Consider the following 23,836-nt stretch of genomic DNA (forward strand, 5'->3'; position numbering starts at 1 on the left):
TGGCCGTCCCCGAAGAGCTGCTGCACAGGCCAAGGAGCCTACCAAGGCCAAACGTGGTCGGAAATGAACTTGTGGCTGCATTAATCTCCGCCGTTATGTGTTCCCAAATCTTCCATTGTGCTGTGTGTGTCAGCTTCTTGTGTCCAATCACGTGCTCAGGGTAACCAGATGAGCCCTTGCTTCATATGTCCTTAGTGGTTGGTTTCCCTGTTGCCCTCTTTTGCCTGCCATTACTGTCAGCTGTACTTGAAGTGATGGCCATGGTACTATCTTGTGAAGTCCCCGGTTGTGTTCCAAATGATTCTGCTGATGGTGCATATGAGCCAGCTGCAGGTTGGCCTGCTGCAGAAGGGCCAGGTGTAGGGTGCCCTGCTGTTGAATGCTCAGGTGCAGCTTGCCCTGCTGTAGAAGGGCCAGCAGCCTCCTCATTTCCCACTGGCTGCATGTGCAGTGGCACATAGGAGGTGCTGGAGTCCATCTGTGTGCAATTATATATGTTTTGTATTATTATTTATTTTGCAGCATTCCTGCCATGTTGTTTATTGTTTGTATGTATTATTTTATGGTCTTTGCATCACACTGGCATTGAGTGTGACATGAATATAAATAAATGTGTTTACTTTACCCAAAATGTGTGGTTTCATGAGTACATGTCGAATACACATGTGTATTGATAGTATTAATATTCAGTCATGTCCATTGTTAGCAGTTTTTAAGTGTGGGACAAGTACAGCATATGTGGGGGATTACTAAGGTTTCCTTGAAGCAGCAATGGTTTCAATTAAAGCACTGACAAGCGGCCTATTAGTGAGTAATGAGTAAAGGAGTAGATTCTATTGGGTTCAGGTGTTAATGGTTGTAGTCATTAGGCGTACGTTCGCATACCGCATGAACGAGTGGTGTCCGCAAAGCAATAGTACACTTGTGGACACCGCACATTTCTGCCCTTTTTGATCGCGTGCATTCGGAGTGGTTTCCGAATGTACGCCCCCCAACATAAGTGTACTCCCCCGTGTCCGCCCATGTTTCCGCCCCGTTTTGCCCACTTTGAAACTACGCCCATGTGTCATTCCGCATGACGCCCATAATACGCCCCTATTTCCCGAATGATAGCGGTGAACAGTTCTGGACGGTCTTTGTCCGAACTGGTACCGAGTCAAGGCGTGGCACATGCGCGTTGCGTTCTCTACGCATGCGCAGACGCCGTAAAGACGCAATCCGTAAGAACGCGGTAAAGTCCGCATCAATCAGAATAAGGGCCTTAGTGTTTTTTTGTGAGTTTTTTTTTTATCAATTTTTTGACCATTACTAAATAGAGGGTAGTGTACCATAGCGCCTGGTTATGTCTGATTTATTATCAGATTTTAATTATATAGTTTTCTAAAAAATACAAAAAATAAGTAACTGTTTTTATTGTGTGTACATGTCTGTATTGTTGTTTTATGGTAATGAAATATCTGCCCGCTATGCCAGCAAGGGATTATTTTTTGTGAGTTTGGGCACCGTTTAAATCAGAGGGACAGATCGCCTGTGTGAAACGCATATATGCGTTCCAATAGTAATCCTATATTAACTTCCGCGTTTAATATGCATTTTAATAATAGAAGAATATTAGCATTTCCTATAAGCATATGAAATATGGTGATTTGATGCCCAGTAAGCGGGCGCATACTTGATGCTTTTTGCCACCTTAAAAATCATTGACACGCATAGGATGAGCTGGAACGCAGAGCTGGCTGTGTGGAGTAAGGCGGAAGTGAGTTACTTCCTGCCTGTGAGACGCAGCGCGGCAAGTGGAGCGCACGCCGCAGCTGCACAGTCCTGGGGAGACGCGGCGGTAGTGACGGAGTGGAATACTTCCTGTCAGTGACCCGCACCCCGGTGACACGCACGCCAGCGCTGTTTGATGGATTGAGGTAAGGTGATTGCGGGGGGCACAGGCGGTCACCCCTGATCTACTGAAATTTACTGATAGTAGCTGGGAGTAATATATAAGGGCATGATTAATGTCGATGGTGTTGCTTGATGAATAAGTATATTTTGGATCACTTCCTGATTGAATAGGGGGTGTGTCCTGTTGCTGGCATATAAGGCAGGTGTTTTGATTACATGGTTGCACGCTGATGGAGACAGGAGAAGGGGTCTTGACAAAGGTCTTGGAGGGACCGAAACGTTGACCATAACCACTGTCATGTTTTGCTGAATTATTCACGTTGATTAAAAGTGCAGAGAAAAAGAAGACCGGTGAGTGCGTCTGTTCTTGAACTGTTTGCCATATTATATGAAGCACCTATTGGATTAGGGCTTCTGGACTGACACCCCGGCTGGTGTGCTTAAAGGTGGAGAGTGCTATCCAAGACGGATGGAGGTATAAAGAGGGATCTGCGAGGATTTTTCTGGATTGGCACCCCTGGAATAATTTTGAATTGTGAACAAGTTGTGGAGAATTAAGTGGCTATTTTTTCCATTTTTTGGTGTATAGTTATAATACATTCTCTTTAAACTTCATGAGTGTTTTTTGCAGCCACAAGAAAGGTTGTTGGTTTTAATAGCATATACCAGGCGCTTATGTTATTGGCTACCCGACACAGTGAGTGCTCTATAGAGGATGTCCCAATTAGAAGGCTTCTTGGATGATAATGCTTTATGTGAAGCTGAGAGTGCATTTGTCAGCCTAACAGATGATGAGGCAGACAGAGTGTTGTTTGACCAGATTGAATTTGATAAATTGCCAGCTGAGACTGCTTTGGACCTACATTATAAACTCACTCGGTTGCGCAAACGTGAAGTGGATTTAATCCTCCACGGACAATTTTTGTCCGAGTATTATAGGAAAAAGCGCATACCGAGGGGGTTTAGGGTCACCAATGCTCCGACCATTGGTCGCAAAAATGCGGCCTTCTGCATAAAATGGTGCGGAATACTGAATAAATGTTCAGCAGATTTACTTATTTTGGTAATTGAAGAAGTCGGGGTAGAATTGAAGAAAGTAAGAACGGAATTGAAAGATTTTGAAAAAAAGTGTAAACCTGTCTTGACTAAAGATAAATCTGAGGACTGGGTGACTAAAACTCAGGCTCTGGTGGATAAATACCGCTCTGATCTTCTTGTCTTTAAACGCAAGAAGTGGGAGACGGTAGAAGGTGATTACAAACATCATACTGTGTATAGGTGGTTGAGTGGAGAAGGACAGACCAATAAATATAGATCAAGGGGGCGAAATTTCCAAAGGGGACAGGGGTCACGGTACCAATACTCTAACTCCTCCCCCGATTCTGACACCTCAGGTAGCCTACCTCCCTCCGGACAGGACTCAGCCACAGGGTCTTTTTTAGGCCCGGATGTGAGACCCAAAATTGGGATAAGAAGAGGAAACAGAGACCGCACCCACGGAGGGGGAGGCTCAGGAGGAAGAGGAAGGGGGATAAGATAGAACAATTAATTTTTAACCTTTCCAAACGTAAATTGACACAGGCTGAGGAATCTCTACTGGAGAAAGGTTTAAAATTTATACCTACGTGTAAATTTGACAAAATGGAGTGGAAGATTAACCAATACAAAATGGGGAGAAAATTACGCCTGAAAGAATTTTTTTCGGAAAAAGAGAATGTGTATACAGCAGGTGGTTTGTCTAGCTTTAAAAAACCCAGCACTTTTGACCCCCCTTCGTCTAGCGCTAGCCTGAAGACCTTCCTACGTAAGGTGGATCTGGACACCAAGTGTGATGTGAGAGATCACAGGGTGTTCGATAACCTTACAGTGGTGGAAAGGCAGGCTTTACAGGAATTGAAAAATGACACCTCTGTTGTCATAAGAAGCGCAGACAAGGGGGGGCAATTGTTTTGCAGGATTTTGTGGCTTATGACAAAGAGATCAGAAGGCAACTTGGTGACACTGGCACTTATGTGAAAATCGAGTTCAGTCCTATGCCCCGCATCAAGAAGGAAGTTGACCTCTGTTTGAGGACGGCACTAAGTAAGGGGTGGATTGACGAACAAATATGTGGATTTTTGTCAGTGGAGCATCCTAGATGCCCCTTGTTGTATACACTCCCGAAGATCCATAAGACCCTTGTAGACCCCCCAGGGAGGCCCATTATCACTGCATGTGGGTCCATATTGCAGCCTTTGGCTCAATATGTTGATTTTTACCTACAACCTTGTGTACAAACGGTGTCCAGTTACATCAGAGATACTGGGGACTTCCTGAGGGGTCTACAAGGAGTGGAGGGTCTCTCTGAGGACTGCATACTGGCTACGCTAGATGTATCCTCTCTTTATACGGTAATCCCCCACGCGAGTGGGATACAAGCAGTGCGTAATGCACTGGTACGGGGACCGTATAATGGCCCTCCAATTGAATTCATATGTGATCTGATACATAAGGTGTTGACTCTGAATCACTTTCAATATCAGGGTGAACACTTTATGCAAATCTCCGGGACAGCCATGGGGTCGAACCTGGCGCCGGGGTTTGCGAACCTTTTCATGGCTGAGTATGAGGAGACTCACATTTTGTGTAGGTATGCCAATAACATAGTACACTACAAGAGATTTATTGACGACTTGTTTGTCATATGGAGGGGTACCAAGGACTCCTTTTTGATGATGGTCCAGGAATTAAATGCATTGGAGAGCCCGATTAGATTCACAGCACATGTGGATGAGTTCACTGTGGACTTTTTGGACGTCTCTGTCACTAAAAAACACTCCCACCTGGAATATACATTATTCAGGAAGCCTACAGACAGGAATGCACTTTTATGGGCGACTAGCCACCACCCCGACAGGTTAAAATCCAACTTACCTGTCTCACAATATTTACGCGTACTCAGAAACAACTCTGATAAACAACAGGCCGAGGTACAGATGAGAGAATGTACTGAGCGATTCAGGGCCCACGGATACAAAAATGCTGACATTGAGCGAAGTATGCAGAAAGCAAGAAAGCTCTTCGCAGAACAAGCAGCAGCTGTGAGACAGGAGGAACCTGTTGAAAGGATGACACTGGTGGTCAAGTGTGACAGTGGGTTTAAAAAGGTCAATAAAGCCATCAGAAAGAATTGGCCAATTTTAAGAACAGACCCAGCCTTCAGAACAATCTCCAACGCACCCCCATTGATAGGGGCGAAAAGAGGGAGGAATTTGAAGGATATATTATTCCGGCCCGATATGAGACCTACCTCAGGCAAAGGAGGGTGGTTGAAGAAAAAGATGGGGTGCTTTAGGTGTCTAAAATGTACGACATGTAGAGCACTGCTGACTGGAAGCTCGTTCTGTCACCCGCACTCTGGGCGTAAGATTCCCATACAGCATCATCTAGTTTGTACAATGGACCATGTGGTCTACATCCTGAAATGCCCATGTGGCCTTACTTACGTGGGCAAAACTATCAGAACATTTCGTGAGAGGATGAACCAGCATAGGTCCTCTATAAGATTGGCATATGCAACGTCTGCCACTGATAAACCTGTTGCAGCCCATTTTCTAAAAATGAAACATCAAGTTGCCGCAATGACTTACATGATTATTGATTGGGTCCCCCCACTGGAGAGAGGGGGTGACCGGGGACTTCTACTGTTGCGAAAAGAGGCTAAGTGGATACAAAACTTGGACACTATTGCCCCGAGAGGGCTTAATGAGTATAACTCACTTAGTGTTTTTTTGTGAGTTTTTTTTTTTATCAATTTTTTGACCATTACTAAATAGAGGGTAGTGTACCATAGCGCCTGGTTATGTCTGATTTATTATCAGATTTTAATTATATAGTTTTCTAAAAAATACAAAAAATAAGTAACTGTTTTTATTGTGTGTACATGTCTGTATTGTTGTTTTATGGTAATGAAATATCTGCCCGCTATGCCAGCAAGGGATTATTTTTTGTGAGTTTGGGCACCGTTTAAATAAGAGGGACAGATCGCCTGTGTGAAATGCATATATGCGTTCCAATAGTAATCCTATATTAACTTCCGCGTTTAATATGCATTTTAATAATAGAAGAATATTAGCATTTCCTATAAGCATATGAAATATGGTGATTTGATGCCCAGTAAGCGGGCGCATACTTGATGCTTTTTGCCACCTTAAAAATCATTGACACGCATAGGATGAGCTGGAACGCAGAGCTGGCTGTGTGGAGTAAGGCGGAAGTGAGTTACTTCCTGCCTGTGAGACGCAGCGCGGCAAGTGGAGCGCACGCCGCAGCTGCACAGTCCTGGGGAGACGCGGCGGTAGTGACGGAGTGGAATACTTCCTGTCAGTGACCCGCACCCCGGTGACACGCACGCCAGCGCTGTTTGATGGATTGAGGTAAGGTGATTGCGGGGGGCACAGGCGGTCACCCCTGATCTACTGAAATTTACTGATAGTAGCTGGGAGTAATATATAAGGGCATGATTAATGTCGATGGTGTTGCTTGATGAATAAGTATATTTTGGATCACTTCCTGATTGAATAGGGGGTGTGTCCTGTTGCTGGCATATAAGGCAGGTGTTTTGATTACATGGTTGCACGCTGATGGAGACAGGAGAAGAGGTCTTGACAAAGGTCTTGGAGGGACCGAAACGTTGACCATACCCACTGTCATGTTTTGCTGAATTATTCACGTTGATTAAAAGTGCAGAGAAAAAGAAGACCGGTGAGTGCGTCTGTTCTTGAACTGTTTGCCATATTATATGAAGCACCTATTGGATTAGGGCTTCTGGACTGACACCCCGGCTGGTGTGCTTAAAGGTGGAGAGTGCTATCCAAGACGGATGGAGGTATAAAGAGGGATCTGCGAGGATTTTTCTGGATTGGCACCCCTGGAATAATTTTGAATTGTGAACAAGTTGTGGAGAATTAAGTGGCTATTTTTTCCATTTTTTGGTGTATAGTTATAATACATTCTCTTTAAACTTCATGAGTGTTTTTTGCAGCCACAAGAAAGGTTGTTGGTTTTAATAGCATATACCAGGCGCTTATGTTATTGGCTACCCGACACAGTGAGTGCTCTATAGAGGATGTCCCAATTAGAAGGCTTCTTGGATGATAATGCTTTATGTGAAGCTGAGAGTGCATTTGTCAGCCTAACAGATGATGAGGCAGACAGAGTGTTGTTTGACCAGATTGAATTTGATAAATTGCCAGCTGAAACTGCTTTGGACCTACATTATAAACTCACTCGGTTGCGCAAACGTGAAGTGGATTTAATCCTCCACGGACAATTTTTGTCCGAGTATTATAGGAAAAAGCGCATACCGAGGGGGTTTAGGGTCACCAATGCTCCGACCATTGGTCGCAAAAATGCGGCCTTCTGCATAAAATGGTGCGGAATACTGAATAAATGTTCAGCAGATTTACTTATTTTGGTAATTGAAGAAGTCGGGGTAGAATTGAAGAAAGTAAGAACGGAATTGAAAGATTTTGAAAAAAAGTGTAAACCTGTCTTGACTAAAGATAAATCTGAGGACTGGGTGACTAAAACTCAGGCTCTGGTGGATAAATACCGCTCTGATCTTCTTCAGAGACTCCTGTCACAAAAGTCCCATCAGTCTCCAACACGCCTGGCACTCTGGGTACTAGATGTGTTGCTGAGAATACCATGCAGGGGATAGCGTTCAGAGCTCGTGATTCCCAGACAGAGTCTGCTATGAGCAAAATGAGCTGATACAAAGACCCGTATTCAATGCGGCCGGCGAGGGTTTAAACGGCGGAGATCGCAGAAAACAAGCAATCCTCACTGTTTAACCCCCGCGCCGGCTGCTTATCCTATTCAACGTTCCGGGGGAATCCTCGCTGTCAGAGGACGGCGAGGATTCCCCCAATCAGCGGTGCTTGTGGCTAACGCAGGGAGTCCGCTGCATTTAGCCGCGAGTCTCGCAGTTTTAGCGGTCACATACGCCAATTCCCCCTCGCTCCAAAAACAGAGTGAGGGGAAATCAACGTAAGCAGGGGGGGTCAGTTGAATAGTGACGCTGCGAGCTGTGACAGTGAGCAGGCAGCATTGAATAAACCCTCTGTCTCTGTGCTCTGTGTGGAGATGTTATTTGTATTAAACATTTTTATATTATGCTTATAGTGTCTATGATGCATTAGTGCTCCCATTTTTTTTACGACCTTTAAAACCTGGACTGTAATGGCAGAGTTGGGGTAACTATTGTTAACAATACATTGTGAGCTCTGCTGCACACTATTGTTACAAATACATAGCATATTTATCCATTTACTTTTGCATTTAATTGTGTATTCTTGGAGCGTTATACTATATATTCTTATTTATTTTCCATATAGTAAGCTGGTCACATTTGCTACATGTCTTCTCACCCTCGATACTCTACACCAGTGTTTTTCAACCACTGTGCCGTGGCACACTAGTGTGCCTTGAGCTGTTCTCAAGTGTGCCTCCAGATCTAGAGATGCCCAAACCAGTTTACAGTCACCACCAGTTCAACTGTTATTTACTGGTCTCTTCATTTCATGTAAAGGGCCAATGTATTTTATTTATGTTACCTGTGGGGACCAGTGGGATTGTTTTTTTTATATGGGGGCCAATAGGTTTGTTTTTTTCCTGTGGGGGCCAATGTGTTTTGCCCTGTGGGGATCTCATGGTATGCCTTGGCAATTTTAAAATCTTATTTAGTGTGCCGCAAGGTGAAAAGGTTGAAAATCACTGCTCTACACACTTAAAAGCAAAAGCAATATGGGTACTTGTTTCCTAGCACGGCGCCCATCGCTTCGCATACTATAAGGTATACGATGGTATGCGATGCGATGTTAGCCGATGTTATACAATTTTAAATTGTATACCATCGAATTGTATGCCATTGTATGGCATATACAATGGTATACGATTTTAAATTGTATAAGCACCCTAATGGGTGTTTTCAATGTTAAAAGCACCCCCACGCCATCGGTACTATCAACGCCAACCCGAAGCGTGGCGAGCGCAGCGAGCCCGCGAGGGGCGGCGGTTACGTGTCCTCCGACCTTTTCATACCCCCACTATCCACGTTGGCGTGGAGTTGATTTTATATAGTGTGGCGAGCCACCGAGCCCAAAGCGTGGCGAGTGCAGCGAGCCCCGTGAGAGGACGTGGGATACATGTGAAGTAATGCGCGTCCCCTTGCAGGGCTCGCTGTGCTCGCCACGCTTCGGGCTCGGTGGCTCGCTGCGCTCCCCACACTGTGTAAAATCATCTCCACGCCGACGTGGATAGTGGGGGTATGAAAAGGTCGGAGGACACGTAACCGCCGCCCCATGCGGGCTCGCTACGCTTCGGGTTAACGTCAATACTGGGGGTGGCGTGGGGGTGCATTTAACATTTTAAGCACCCATTAGGGTGCTTATACAATTAAAAATAGTATAGGGGCTTATACAATTTAAAATCGCATCGCATGCCATATGCCCGCATGCGATGCGATGAGATACCATACAACTTAATATCGTGGGCGCCATGCTAGGAAACAAGTACCGCAATATGATATTATATTTTGTATATATGCAGTAACCATGTTTATATCTTAGGCCCAGGATAGCACAAAATGGAAGAAAGAAGAAATGGCTCTTAGGATCCTACTTGCTGCTGAACCTTTGTTGTCAGGGAAAAAACATAATCATGGTATTGAGGCTAAGGAAGAGAGTAACAACATAGCTCAGATTCCTGACTATCTGGGAATCATTGGGCTTCAAGGTGGGTGAAGTATGGTACTCCCCCCTATTATTTTATTTAGCATCCTACTGTGTGAGCCCTTACTGGGATGTACCTATGTTCATGTGCCAAATGATACCCATTTACCTATGTTCATGTGCCAAATGATACCGTTCCTATAACGCAATTTCATGTATATTGAATGCTTGCATTTCTTTGTTGTGTTTGCTCTGCTTAGGGAAGCACATTGCTGTAGTAGCATTATTTCCCACCAGATGTCACCCTTATAAAGGAAACAAAATAAAGTTCAACCAGACTTCCAACTTACCTAATGTATTCCCTTTTGAATATTTAGCATGATATTTTAGCCCTTTGTAAAATTCTATTTTACTATACAAATTAAACAATTATTTTAAGGTAAAAAGTCAAGAGTAGTAAGCTGAAGTTGCCTCATTAAAGCATGGTGTAAGCGTCTAGTCAAACTGATTAAGGCTCTCTCTGCTGAGGGGATAACCCTACATTCTAAAATATGCACCGAATTTCTTCTGATTATGCGTCCTAACACATTAAACACTATCTATAATCAGTACACACTCTAACTCTATATTGGATATTGGATGCTGCGTATAAAAAAACAAAAACAAACAAACATTGTATTATATAGCTCTCCAAATTTATATCCAGCTAACACAAAATACTGAATATAAAATGTTTTTTTTTTTTTTTTAAATAAAAGATCTATTGGGTACATTATGCATATACAGTATTCTATTGAAATATATTAATGACACTGACCTATATTAAGCACATCAAGGTAGTTCCTAGGTTCACAGTCATTTAGACAAAGGGTACGTCAGAGGATGTTATATTCATTTAATGCAAAAAGAGAAATGAGTATTCTAGTTGCACAATACAATTCCTTTGGATAGAGCTACAATTGTTATCAAACATCAGCTGCTACTTTCAGACATATTGGCCATACCGATCACTGGATCTCACACATGGGACTTTGCTTGTGTTTCAAAAAATAAAAAACCAAACCCAGGTGTATTAAGCCCTGTACACGCGGGGCGATTTCAGCATGAATCACTGGGGAGATGGTCGCTGAGTGACCATATTTCCGTGTGTACAGGGCGGCGGTCGCTAGGAGCGAGCTCCCGCAACCAGCCCTGAAGTGATCGCTGCCCCTGCGATCAGCGGCTTCCCCCGGTAGAGTGTCTTGTTTTTATCAGCGACCATCGCTGGTCTCTGTTGAGCGATATATCACTCAGCGACCAGGGCCGGCGCCACCACTAGGCAGGTTTAGGCATTTGCCTAGGGCGCCGGCCACTGGAGGGCGGTAGTGAGCTGCAGGTGGAGCAGCAGACCAGCAGCAGGAAAGCTAGCTACGCAGAGGAGAGCAGGAGGAAGGAAGCGAAGCTGCAGCTGTCAACTTCTAGCACTCAGCTACTCGGTGAGTGATTCGTGCCCTCCCTCCCCTGCTCTAGCCTGCCCGTTTTAAACTTGCTGCACCCATCCCTGGCTGATATTCAGCCACCAGGCCCTGGCAGCAACTCCCCCCCGCCCTAATCTAACATACATCCTTGATCCTGCCTATTCCTATGATGGGGCCCCCCTCCACCCATTCGCGGCACCCGCGACCCCCCCTCCCCCCATTCGCGGCACCCGCGACCCCCCCTCCCCCACACAAGCTACCCCCTCATGCTCTCTCTCTCCTCAAAACCTCAACCCCCCCTCCCCTCATTCGCGGCACCCGCGACCCCCCCTCCCCCCATTCGCGGCACCCGCGACCCCCCCTCCCCCACACAAGCTACCCCCTCATGCTCTCTCTCTCCTCACAACTTCAATCCCCCCTCCCCCCATTCGCGGCACCCGCGACCCCCCCTCCCCCACACAGTCTACCCCCCTCATGTTCTCTCTCCCCTTACAGCTCTAAACCTCCCCATTCATGGCACCCACGCCCCCCCTCCCCCACACAGCCCCCCACAGGTTACCCCCTCATGCTCTCTCTCCCCTCAAATCTCCAAACCACCCCCTCCCCCCCATTTGTGGAACCAGCAACTCTCCCCCCCCCCCCATCCCCTACACAGGCTACCCTCTCCTGCCTCCCCTTCACAGCTCCAACCCCCCTTACCACAGGCTACCCCCCTCATTCTCTCTCTCTCCCCCCTCACAGCTCCAATCTCCCCCACTGGCTACCATTATATGTTTTGTCTCCTAACAGCTCCATACCCCCCTACACACACACTGCGTTGCCCTCTAATGCCCCCACATGGGTTACCTGGTTACCCTCTCCTGTTATTTCTCCATCCACAGGTCCAACCTCCCCTTCTTGTATTATTAACAGTGTTCTGACAGCAGTCAGAATGCCAGCGTCGGCATAATGAACACCAGGCCCTATATACTGGGCATTACCATGTGTGACATACTGTAATGTGTAATTGGCATTGTGGAGTGTGGTATAATGTGCAATGGTGCAATATACTATGTGTGGCATATTGTGTTACGGACATTAAGGTGTGTAACATTCTGTAATGGGCATAACGATGTTTGACAGAAACTTTTTGCCTGGGGGAATCCAAATGATTAGTTACGCTGTACTAAACACCGCTCCTACCAATAGCACCCCTGCCTGGACAAGTGCACATCACCGCAGACAGCACCGCCGACAGACGGGGGTGCTATTGGCAAGAGCAGTGTTTGGGGGAAGGGGGTGCTGGTAGAGATGTCTGCGGAGGCATTAGTAGGAACGTGGTGTGTGCTATCAGTAGTGTCTATAGTGGCAGTGTTCAGGAATGGGAGGGTTGCTGGTGGCAACGGTGATGTCCCGGGAAGCTATGTGTTGAAGGTGGGATATGTTTTGGTCAAGGAGGGCCCCTGCAAAAGTTTTTTTCTTCAGCAGCTGCACCTTTCTAGTGCCTCAGAGGTGTTGGCTGCCTAAAGATGGCCACATCTATAAATCACATACAGTATACACTATACACTGCATATTTCTGTGTATATACTGTGTGTATGTGTGTGTGTGTGTGTATGTATATATATATATATATATATATATATATATATATATATATATATATGTGTTGTTTGAAGGAGGGGGGGGGGGCGGCTTGCAGAATATTTGCCTAGGGTGCTGACAAACCTTGCACCGGCCCTGTCAGCGACCAATCGCTGTGTGTGTACGGAGCTTTAGGAAGGATGTCCTAGATCTCAAAGACTGAACTGATGTCATGGGCTGGCTATTCCAACTCAGATTATATTATTAACCTGTAGTATGCTAATGAAGAACGGGACATGAGTCACATGACCATTCCGTTCTTCATCAAAGTCATATCAGTGTGTACTCATTGTTTGAGCTGATTGGCATTCCTTCAAATGCCAGAACTAACGCCAAACACTCTATTGTGTACCCAGCTTAGATGTATACATTACTATTATTACTACTCAATGCATCCAACAATTCATGTATTGTTTGATGTGTTATTTTCCTGTTTGTTGTGCAGGTGACTCTGTAGATAGCAAGTCTCCAGATGATAACAGAGCATTGGCAGAGATGCTGTTTTCCTGCGTGTGCAACTCTTTACAGGTATTTTACAAAGGACAATTATTATGGCTGTTTTACTATGCATTAACACTATGGAGGGCAGTAATGCACATACTAATTAAGGCATCTTAGATATGTTTTATTTTTTTTAAAGAAATTAAGCATCCAGTACTAACACAACACACTGTACCTCAAACTTTTTACATATCTATTTGGCTCTTGTCAGTCACAATGATATGTACATGAGGACTTCCACAAAATAATAATAGACACTCATTTTGTGTTTCACAAAAAGAATCTGAAATGTAAATGAGAAATGATTGATAGCTGTGAGTGATAGATAATCCATTATACTATGCGTCACTGCAAACAGCCAATAACACTGACAAGAATTCAGTGAAACTTGACAAGCTTTGTCTAGGTCTGCATAAGAATCAGTCCCAGGGACTGCTCAATGTACTGTAACAGGGGATGGCCATTCCCCTGCTATTGTGAGGGGACATAAGGCTTTTGGTTCAGTACTCATGGTTTACTAAAAGACATAAAACATTGAAGAACTTTATTATTACGTAACTGGCATGCACAAAGGACAAATACACTATACTTACTTACCAGTATACTTTCTTCCATTATGCAATGATTTTTTTTTTCAGTTTATTATAATATTTACATTTCTATGAGTTGCTCATGCTGCCCACTGTAATCTGAATTGAGTCCCCTAACTTACTTCCCAACTGTCCCACGTCCCGTCTGGGTGTGTCCCAAGGTGGAGGGGGGGGGGGGGGGGGGGGGTTGACAGGTGGGAGTTTCCCCTGCTACTGGCTGCTCTGCTTAGCAATAGTGGCCAAAATGGGGTGTGTGGCCTTGCATGAGCGCTAAAAACATAGGTCACACCCCCTAACTTGACCACCGCCCCTAATTTAGGGTGCGCTTGTGTCCCTCTTCCACTGCCAACAATGTTGGGAGGTATGCCCTAAGCGTCTCCGTCACCTGGTACTTTTAAGGGCAGCCACAACATCATGTGGAACTATTTATACAATGAGTATCCTATTAGTTGTTTTTCGTTTTACCCTTGTATTTCCATGTATTGGATGTATTGGTTGTCTTCGTTATCTTGCACACGTACGTATTGCTTCCTGTTGTGCAGCATGAACAATGCATGGTTTGGATGATTTTTCAAAAATCATTTATTTTGCCTAGTGTTCTCCCCCATTATGTGTCCTCTCAACCAGACATTGGGTTTAATTCATGTTTGTACACAAGCGCAGATGTCCACTTCAGTGTGCAACTAGACTGCGCATGTGCAGCAATCACACACCACATGTGTCAAGGGGCCTGATTCTGGTTCACTCGCAAAAGCTAAATCTCTCTCTAATGGACAAAACCATGTGCACTGCAGGGGAGGGGTGCAGATGTAACATGTGTAGAGAGAGTTAGATTTGGGTGGAGTTTGTACTTCAAACTGATATCTATATTGCAGTGTAAAAATAAAGCAGCCAATATTTACCCAGCACATAGACAAAATAACACCCATATCTAACTCTCTCTGCACATGTTACATCTGTCCATTGGAGAGCAAATTGGCTTTTGCGAATGAACTAGAATCAGGCCCAAGGTGCTTTTGCACTCATGATCGCTCTGTGATTTTTATCTGATTGACAATAAGGGACCATTTAGAGATGATAACAGGGAATGGCAGGTGGGATTTATGTTTAAATCTGCCGTTAAATGGTATGTCTCTAAGTCTGTACAGCACCTTGAATCCTTTTGGAGAAAATCACTCAGAAAAATTATTATTACTGGTAACAGTTTAGTGGTTAGCAAAAAAACCTTTTCAAATCGATTTTCAGAATGCTACATGATTTCTATTGAAGCAGCTAAATTATTTTTGAGGTAAGGTGCCCGTACATGGATAGATATCGGATCTAATTCGATATCTATCCAATTTCCCTTGAAATCCAGAACACCCCTAAACATGGCCACACATAGAACGATTGAGTAAATGATCAGATTAGTGGTGCTTGATTTATTTATAATCTCCTGCCCGTCGCTACCAAAACTCTCATTCATATCAAAGGGCGGCCGCTACTTCATTGGAATATGAGTTTTGAAACCTCCTGCAAAGGGGTGGGGGAGGGGGGGAGAATGCCACATCATTTATCATGTCTACATGACATGAAACGATGTGGCCAAATCCAGCCCCCATTGGATCGTCATTATGGTAACATTGTAAACGATTAGTCAAAAATCTTGCACAATAAATTTTGGTTAATTTATAATTATTTGGTGAATCTTTATTTTTTATTTATTTATGTTTTTCTAGGAGGTTCAGCCGGATAGAGATCTTGTCATTGATGTTGTCTTATTTCTATGGCAAAAATGCAAAACTGGAATGCAACGAATCCATACATTTGCCGTGGATGGGTCAAAATTCATACAAAAATGTGAAATAAGTAGCAAGGTATGTCTATGTCATTATTCTATTCAGCTTGTATTTAAAAGATTTCTTTTTATTTAACCTTCCTTCTTCATAATTGGCTCATAAGTGGCTCTCCACTTCTATTGTGCACTGTACTTTGATTTGGGCAGGAGCTTTGCAGAGCAGCTTTAAATACTTTGCAGCATCAGAACGGGGACGGATCAGGCGCAGTGTCTGTAAATTAAAGTCATCTACTGATTGAAACCTTCTTTAATTGGCTTTAATATAAAAACCCTGCATTGGGTTATTCCCTGCTATGGAGCTGCCAATATCAAATGTTGCCTGTAGGAATCAGGATCCGTAAAATATACTACTGCCATTCCAGCCTAGGCACCAAGTTACTATAATCTGGGAAGAGGAGAATGTTAATAATGAGAAGCACAACTGTATCTAATAATGTCTGGTAGGCAAAGGTTACTCTATGGCAGGGGTTTCCAACCTCGGTCCTCAGGGACCTCCAACAGAACACATTTTCCAGATCACCCGGCAGGTGCACAGGTGCACTCATTACTCACTGACACATTTTAAAAGATCCACAGGTGGAGCTAATTATTTCACTTGCTCTTCTGTGTGGAGACCTGGAAAACATGCACTGTTGGTGTACTTGAGGACCGAGGTTGAGAACCACTAATCTAGAGTGCCGGGATTCCCAAAAGTTTGGTAACCTTTGCCATACACAGTCCAAATTGTGTTACTAAACAAAAAAAAGCTTCCTTCAGATACAGGGCCAGATGTATCAAGCTTCAAATGTGATAAAATGGAGAGTGATAAACAGCCAGCCAATCAGCTCCTACCTGCCATGTTACAGGTTGGGTTTGAAAAATAACAGGTAGGAGCTGATTGGCTGGCTGTTTATCACTCTCTATTTTATCACTTTTGAAGCTTGATACATCTGGCCCCAAGTGTTGTACTTATCTACTTGACAGCATCGTACTGCAGTATGTTGCACAGTAGATTTGGGGTATATAATAAGGCTTTCAAAGTTAAATCAATTTATTTAATAACATTTACATATTAAGTAAAGTGCCTTCTTAAAACCAGCCTATAACTTAACAGTCAGAGCTGATAGGCAGGTGATAAAGTACCAGGCACATCATAACTTCTCCTTCATTATCACTGCTTCATACATCTACCCCTCAGTGTGTAGTCCTCAGTGTAAATATTCCATTTCCCAGTGAAATCTTCTACCAGTCCTATACTTAGCTGATAGATGACCTTTATTTATAACTCAGTCTCATTCACTCTCCTCATTAAATTGGCTTTATATAAGCTATTCATGTTATCAATGTTGCTATTCCAAGGGTTTTGAGTAGGCAATATTTTTATCTTCCCATTTCTGTCAGTTATTTTACCTCATTAATTTATGGTTATTTCAGTCATTTATTATACTTTATTAAAGTTTTCATCCAAATACATCCAGTGGAAGGCCCAAAACAGGGTCCCTGAGTCAAAGTTCTACCCAACATACACCAATGGGAGGTACGACCAGGATCTCAACACTCCTAACTAATATATATTATGTGTGTTTGTGATGATGAGGGGTCCCAGAGATATCACAGTAACAGGTCCCAATGCATTTCCCATAAGTCAAACTCTACATAGCCTGCAATTACTCTGAAATTCCTCCATAAAGGCCGTCTCCCCATTACAGCTCCCCAAATGTAACAGAAATGTGTATAAACCTGCTTTGCCCATATTTCTGTATGTTAGGATCTGGAAATTGCTTAATGTGTAAAGAAGCAAGACGTGCTTATTGAGAAATCGTCTGAAGAGGATAACAGTTATAACCGGTTTATACACCTTTTCTTTATTCCCTCTAGTGGATCTACATTCTTTGCCTCATCTATGAAGTGATGCAGCAATCAAATATCACAGATACAGATGCTGCAATACTGGGAGATGCTGCATTAAAATTAGCCGGGATTGCTGAAAGTATGGCTGATGCTGTCATTAAGACCGGAAACAAAACAGGTAAATATATATTAAGATAAGGGCTTTAAAGAAAAAGTAACAAGCAACTTTAAGGGGGATATTCAATCGCCGTCGAGCGTCTCCCGCGGGGGAGATGCTCGACGGGCCCTATTCAATGCTGTCTTCCCCGACAGCATTGAACAGGGTTTCCTAGCAGAACGAGCCCGACAGCTCTAGCTGTCGGGCTCGTTCTGCCGAGAACAGCCGGGAAGTGACGAGCTGCCGGCTGCAGCAACTCGCGGCCACGCCCCCTTCTCATCCCGCTGCAGGCGGGACATTGAATCCCGCCTGCATGTTCTCGGCCTAGCTGACCGAGAACGGGACTGGGTCACGGCAGGCGAGCAAGCTCGTCTGCCGTGACCAGAAGATTGAATACCCCCCAAAGTGATATATTGTAGAAATGTTAGCAGCAGAGATTGTGGAGATCAGGTTTGACAAAATAGGCAGGGCACCTCACCACCACACTCACGCTGCCCCATAGTCAGACACACACACACTCTGGTAGATGCATGAAGCAGTGATAAGGGAGGAGAAGTGATAAGGTGCCTGGTACTTTATCACCTGCCAATCGGCTCTTAAATGTTTTAAACCCAGCCTGTAACTTAACAGTCAGGAGCTGATTGGCGGGTGATAAATTACCAGCCACTTTATCACTGCTTCATACATCTACCCCTCTGTTCCATAGCCTCATGCACACACTGCTCCCACAGAAGTCACACACACACACTGCCCCCATATGAAAACATTCTGTATGGCGGGGCGGCGGGCGGTTCTGACCTGTTCGCTATGCTGTGACGGTATGCAACCCAGTGAACATGGCTGAATCAGGCCCTATATACCTTGGTTTATATTCTGTTGTGACTTTCTTATTTTTTATGACTGCTGGGTATCGTGATTTTTACTTAACAGTGAGAATAGTATAAAAAGCCATGATTTAATTTTCAGTGAAACATAATCTCAGAAATATCTTTTTTTTCTGTCAGTTTAGAATTAATTTCCTCAGCATATGTTGGAAAGCTGAAGGGATGTCTCAACAGTAATTAGAAATTGGTTGGCCAGCCCTTAGACCTGAGCACAGACACACAGTGCTTAGACATTGGCAAAGCAAAGTTCTTTAGAAGAGCGGGATAAATGGTTTGATCCCTGGTGGCGATAATAGCTTCAATTAGTTCCCTTTTTTGTGTGGGGGCATCTTTGTAAGATTTCATAGTCAATCTTATGCAAGATTGGGTTGTGATCAGGGGACTGTCTAAGCCAATTCAGCAGCTTGACGTTACACAATGCTAACCAGTCCTTAATTACTTTTGCTCTGTGGCATAGAGGATTGTCATCTTGAAAGACAGTACCTTTCTTAACATTTTTGGGCAGAGAAAATTCCCAGCCCATGACTTTTACCGAATGGTTAACAGTCAGATTCAAGGTGGCCATACATCAGAAAATCATATAATACACAAAGAAATGTAGCACTTCTCCAAAACAGTAAATATTCGTGAGATACATCAAGGAGAATAATCCAGAAGAAAACATTGTATGGTTGTTTTTCTTGATTCCTTATCGTCGTCAGAGATTCAGGAACATGCTTCCAACTTGTGATATAAAGGCAAAGTGTGTAACACAAAGCTTGAATGCAATGAGATACTAGAAAGTAAAGGTGTCACTAGCTCAGTCATCCTGAAAAAGCTACATTTTTGCAATGTTTTGGAATTTTTTACAAGGGAAACTGAGTCTGTATTTCTATCATGGACGTCACCTTCTCTCCAAATCATACAGGACTAAAGTGGGACAATAAAGAAATGCAACAATTCTTCTTGATGTGTCTTTCGGAAATTCCAACGTATTAGCAGACTTGGAAGGAAAGAAGAATATAGAGATTTAGGTCCAGTGGTGGCTCGTACCTTCTTGGAGGAGGGGGGCTGCCTCTGACCGCAGCGGGGGTACCACGATTCAGGCACCCCCTTCCCCTGTAGCCGCCACCACTGCCTCTTCTTCCGGGTCCCCGGTGCCTGTGCTTTGATGACAGGCGCCGGGACTGGCACATGCGCAGTACAAACATCTGTACTGCGCATGCGGACAGTTTCTATGGGCTGCTTCGGCAACGGCCCATAGAAGGAATCTTGGTTCTGGTGCCTGTAGAATACAAATGACAGGGACCAGGACCAGCGCCTGCGCAGTACCGATATAGGTACTGCGCATGCGCAATCACCGTTTTTGCACGGCAGCCCACAGAAAGCCATCCCGGAGGGAGGGAACACCTCCCAATGGGACTGCCTTTGTGACTGGCAGGTCGGACATCAAATAAGAAGTAATTGTCAGTCACAGTGAAGCCAGTGCAGTCTCACAGACTGCATCTGGCTTCACTACAGTGGCGGATTTTACCTGCGGGGGCTGCAGCCCATAGGTAAAAACAGGTCCCAAAAAATAATATGCTGCTTACTATAAATTTTGACAAATGTAGAAGTAATTTTGAGTAGTCATGTATTTTACTTGATTTTTAATAATTCAAAATCGGGGGCCTGGTATCCAATGTAGAACAATCAACTACATCTATTTTGACACACCATCTATTTTGTCATATTTTTTGCTTAAGCATTTGCAGCGAGTTTCTCATTTAGATAAGCACTGAATGTTATTGTTTAGCTGAAAATGGCAGATTGCCACATTGAAGATTGCATTTACTCTGTCTCAGTGTACAAATGTACAATGTTAAACTCCAACTGGTAATGCTTTTTTTGTTGGAAGAGATGATCTGGAATATGTGCTGGAAATAATGATTATGAATCAGAGGCATAATGTTCTGTGTATGTGCACATTTACAGCCAGTTTTCTGATCATATTTGTCTGCACAGAGAGCTTTAGTCCCAGCCAAAATATATATCTGCTGAACTAACCTGAGCTAGGTTAAGGTTAATGTTACATTAAATAATATTTTAGAATGCATGCATTATAAGTCATTTACAATGTAAAGTAGGGGGAATTATCTTTTAATGCTTGTGTATTCTAAAACTCTTTGATTCATAAACATTACAAAAAAAAAGGTTAATGAAAGTTCGCACTAGTCCTATGGTTAAAAGTTGTGCCCACAATTAAAAACCTACTCAATAGACCTTTTACTGTATTATTGACCGTTTTAATCAATAGACCTTTTATTGCATTACTCACCATTTCTTACAAAAAAATTAGGTAAAGGAGTATTGTGAATTTACGTACACCAAACATGACATGTTGTGGTGGGTTATTTTCAGTGACTGATTTTGCCTACTGTAGGTGCTGCAGGACTGCAGACTCCTCAGTTAAATTTGCCATCTGCATGGATTGACTAGCAGTGGCATTTAATACCCATAGGAAGCACACCCTGCTAATCACTGGCAGACAGGCAGTCCCAGGGGAGATGTTTTCTTCCCCTGGGACTGCCAGTCCACCTGCGATGGCAGAGAGCACTTCCCATGGGAAGCCACACCCCTTCTCTAACATCAGCTTCAACTGGGTTCTATGGGCTGCAGCTGATACAGTCAAAGGAAGACAAGCTGGTTAGCAGCTTAAACACTGCCCCTGGACATAACTTCTGAACCTAAACCCTACCCTGATGCAGCTGGGACTAGGTCCTACCTGTCAACCATCATTTACTAGGAGTGCAGGCGGGGAAGTACTGCAGACCTGCCACACTGACACACAGGTTACGGGCCACTGCTGGTTATTGTGATAGGATGAAAACTCTGGATTACTATATCCGTGATGCACAAAGAAAAAAAAATGAACAATGAATTTACAATGGGTACGATTTAGCTGGAAGCAGTACAAATTTTTGTCAAATGTCTGAAGTGTATGCATTGCATTGTGCATGTGCCGCGATGGTCTTGTAATGTGCAGAGTACAATGCAGATTGAGTGACAGACAGTGACCATTTGGGGAAGGTATCAGGGGTGCAGTGACTTAAGCACAGGCATGTCTTATATAATGTTGCTGTGAAATTAGATGGTACAACCGAGGTCCGGCCAATGCTGCTGCTAAGCTGGCAGTGGGTGTCTCTGTACATTCTGTATATTCTCAGATCCCCTGGTACCAAGATCCGCAGCATAACACGATTAACGCTCACCTCTGTATCAGGACCAATGTAACTCTGAATTTTCTAATTCTCCTGAGAATAGTTCCATTCATCGTCCAAAATATTGAAATCTGTGTGAAGGATAAGATAAGTTAGATGCCAAAGTGAACTTGGTACATATTACCTTCAACATTAATGTGAGATTGAAAAAGAACATCTGCCAACCTTTCATTTTTTTGCTACAGAAAGCTTGTTAGTGACATACGAAATGTCAAACCGGGAATTAAAATATTTAGCAGGTTTCTTTATGTATTACTTGTCTGTCCTTGCATATACATACAGTTTAAAAGAGATAAAATATTAAATGTAAAATGTACTAATATTGTTATAATTATTTATGCAGGGCCACAGTTGTTCTGTTAGGATTCAGCAGCCAGCAGCTTATAAGACCCTAGGCTAGTTCTAGTACATTACATTGCAGAGAGTCGCTCTGATGAGAATTTATTATCGATGTTGTGGACAGATAGTGAATTACATACAAAAAAAATGGTCAAGAAGTTTTGATACTTAAGGTTTGGGAATATAAGTAGTTTGAGGAAGAAGATGGCTGAAAATATGGTTGCTTTAATTCATACATTGGGGCAGATGTATTAAGCCTAGCGAAGAGATAAAGTGGAAGGAGATAATGCATTCAGCTGTGTTTGAAATATGACAGTTGGGAGTTGATTGGCTGGTGCGTTATCGCCTTCCACTTTATCTCCACTTTATCTCTTCACCAGGCTTAATATGTCTGCCCCAGTTTGTGAAGCAGATTGAGATAAAATGTATGGTGTGTAGGCTAGTCATGTCCTTAAAGTGAAAGGCAACAGAGCAAGTAGTCACTCCTCTAAAGGTGTCCACAACCTAGAAAGATCTGCGATCATAAGATGTGCGCATAAATTAGCCTTCAAATCTTTTGCATGTCCTGGACAAAAGATTTCAGGCAAGCGCACATCTTTACCAAAGATTTCTCTTAAGATCCCATGTGCGTTCCTATGGATCTTTTGTTAAATCTTCTGATCTTTCATGCAGCACGTAAGATCAGAAGATTTAGCAAAAGATCCACGGAAGCGTGCATCGGACCAAAATCGGCCGATTTTCGACCGATTATCGGTAAACATCGGCCGATTTATCGGAAATCGGCCAAAAAATCGTTCTAGTGTGTGGGTACCTTAAGTATAAGTACATGAGTATTAAGGGGCTTAGTAGGGACTGTTCACAATTGTGGCACCGCATTTTGTGCATCGAAATAAATGTGGATCTTCACCCATATACAGAGTTGCATATTTCTAAGCAGTAGCGTGGCCCTTATCTGTCTGCTTGCTGAAGTAGTCATCATCACTATCTGTGCATTAGGCTCCAGCCCTATACCTGATGAGAGAGATCTATACAAAATCAATCAAAGGTCTCTATATACTCGACTCTTTATAGCGATTTCACCTACATGCCTTTAACACACCTTAGAACAGCCAATCAGCCACAAGTGAAGATGCAGCTGAGATGTGTGGTTATCTCCATAGTCGCTCATAATTGACTATGCTCTGTGCTAACTTAAGTGCAGTGAGAAAATTACCAGGATGTACTAGCATGCCGCACTGAATCTTATAATCCAGTCCCAATGACATTGTCCCAGATTTTCTAATGTAAGAATAACAATATATGCAAAATATCTGCTAAAAATGCCAGCGTCACTCACATTTGTTAAATAACTTCAAATAAAAAATGTTATGTAAAAAAAAAATATTATATTTTATTATATTAAGGTGCTGATGCGTGCTCCCACGGATCTTTTGCTAAATATTCTGATCTTACATGCTGCATGAAAGATCAGAAGATTTAGCAAAAGATCCATAGGAACGCACATGGGACCTTAAGAGAAATCTTTGGTAAAGCTGTGCGCTTGCCTGAAATCTTTTGTCCAGGAGGGACAAAAGATTTCAAGGCTAATTTAAGTGCACATCTTAAGATCGCAGAGCTTTCTAGTGTGTGGGCACCTTAAGACTCTGAGCCAGTTTCAGGGATCCCATCTAATTAGACCACATGTTTATAGAAAGTATGCCACCATTTTTTCAGGAAAGCGAGTGGCCTAAAAGGTTCTGTTAACCTGCCTGAGTGTATTATTGCCGATTATCGG

At 43.5% G+C, this 23,836-nt stretch overlaps 1 protein-coding gene across 2 annotated transcripts in view; it reads left to right on the forward strand.

Annotated features, from left to right (window-relative positions):
- The window catches only part of CFAP54 (cilia and flagella associated protein 54), a 341,833-nt gene that overhangs the window by 49,330 nt on the left and 268,667 nt on the right, over positions 1-23,836 (forward strand). For both annotated transcript variants that reach the window (XM_083182295.1, XM_083182296.1), the window contains exons 12-15: positions 9,504-9,669; positions 13,131-13,213; positions 15,495-15,632; positions 17,471-17,621. In XM_083182295.1, coding sequence (XP_083038421.1) covers positions 9,504-9,669; positions 13,131-13,213; positions 15,495-15,632; positions 17,471-17,621 — 538 coding nt within the window. The remainder of the gene's footprint in view (positions 1-9,503; positions 9,670-13,130; positions 13,214-15,494; positions 15,633-17,470; positions 17,622-23,836) is intronic.

The sequence above is a fragment of the Crinia signifera genome, chromosome 4 (assembly GCF_055691185.1).
Source record: "Crinia signifera chromosome 4, ASM5569118v1, whole genome shotgun sequence".
Classification (NCBI taxonomy): domain Eukaryota; kingdom Metazoa; phylum Chordata; class Amphibia; order Anura; family Myobatrachidae; genus Crinia; species Crinia signifera.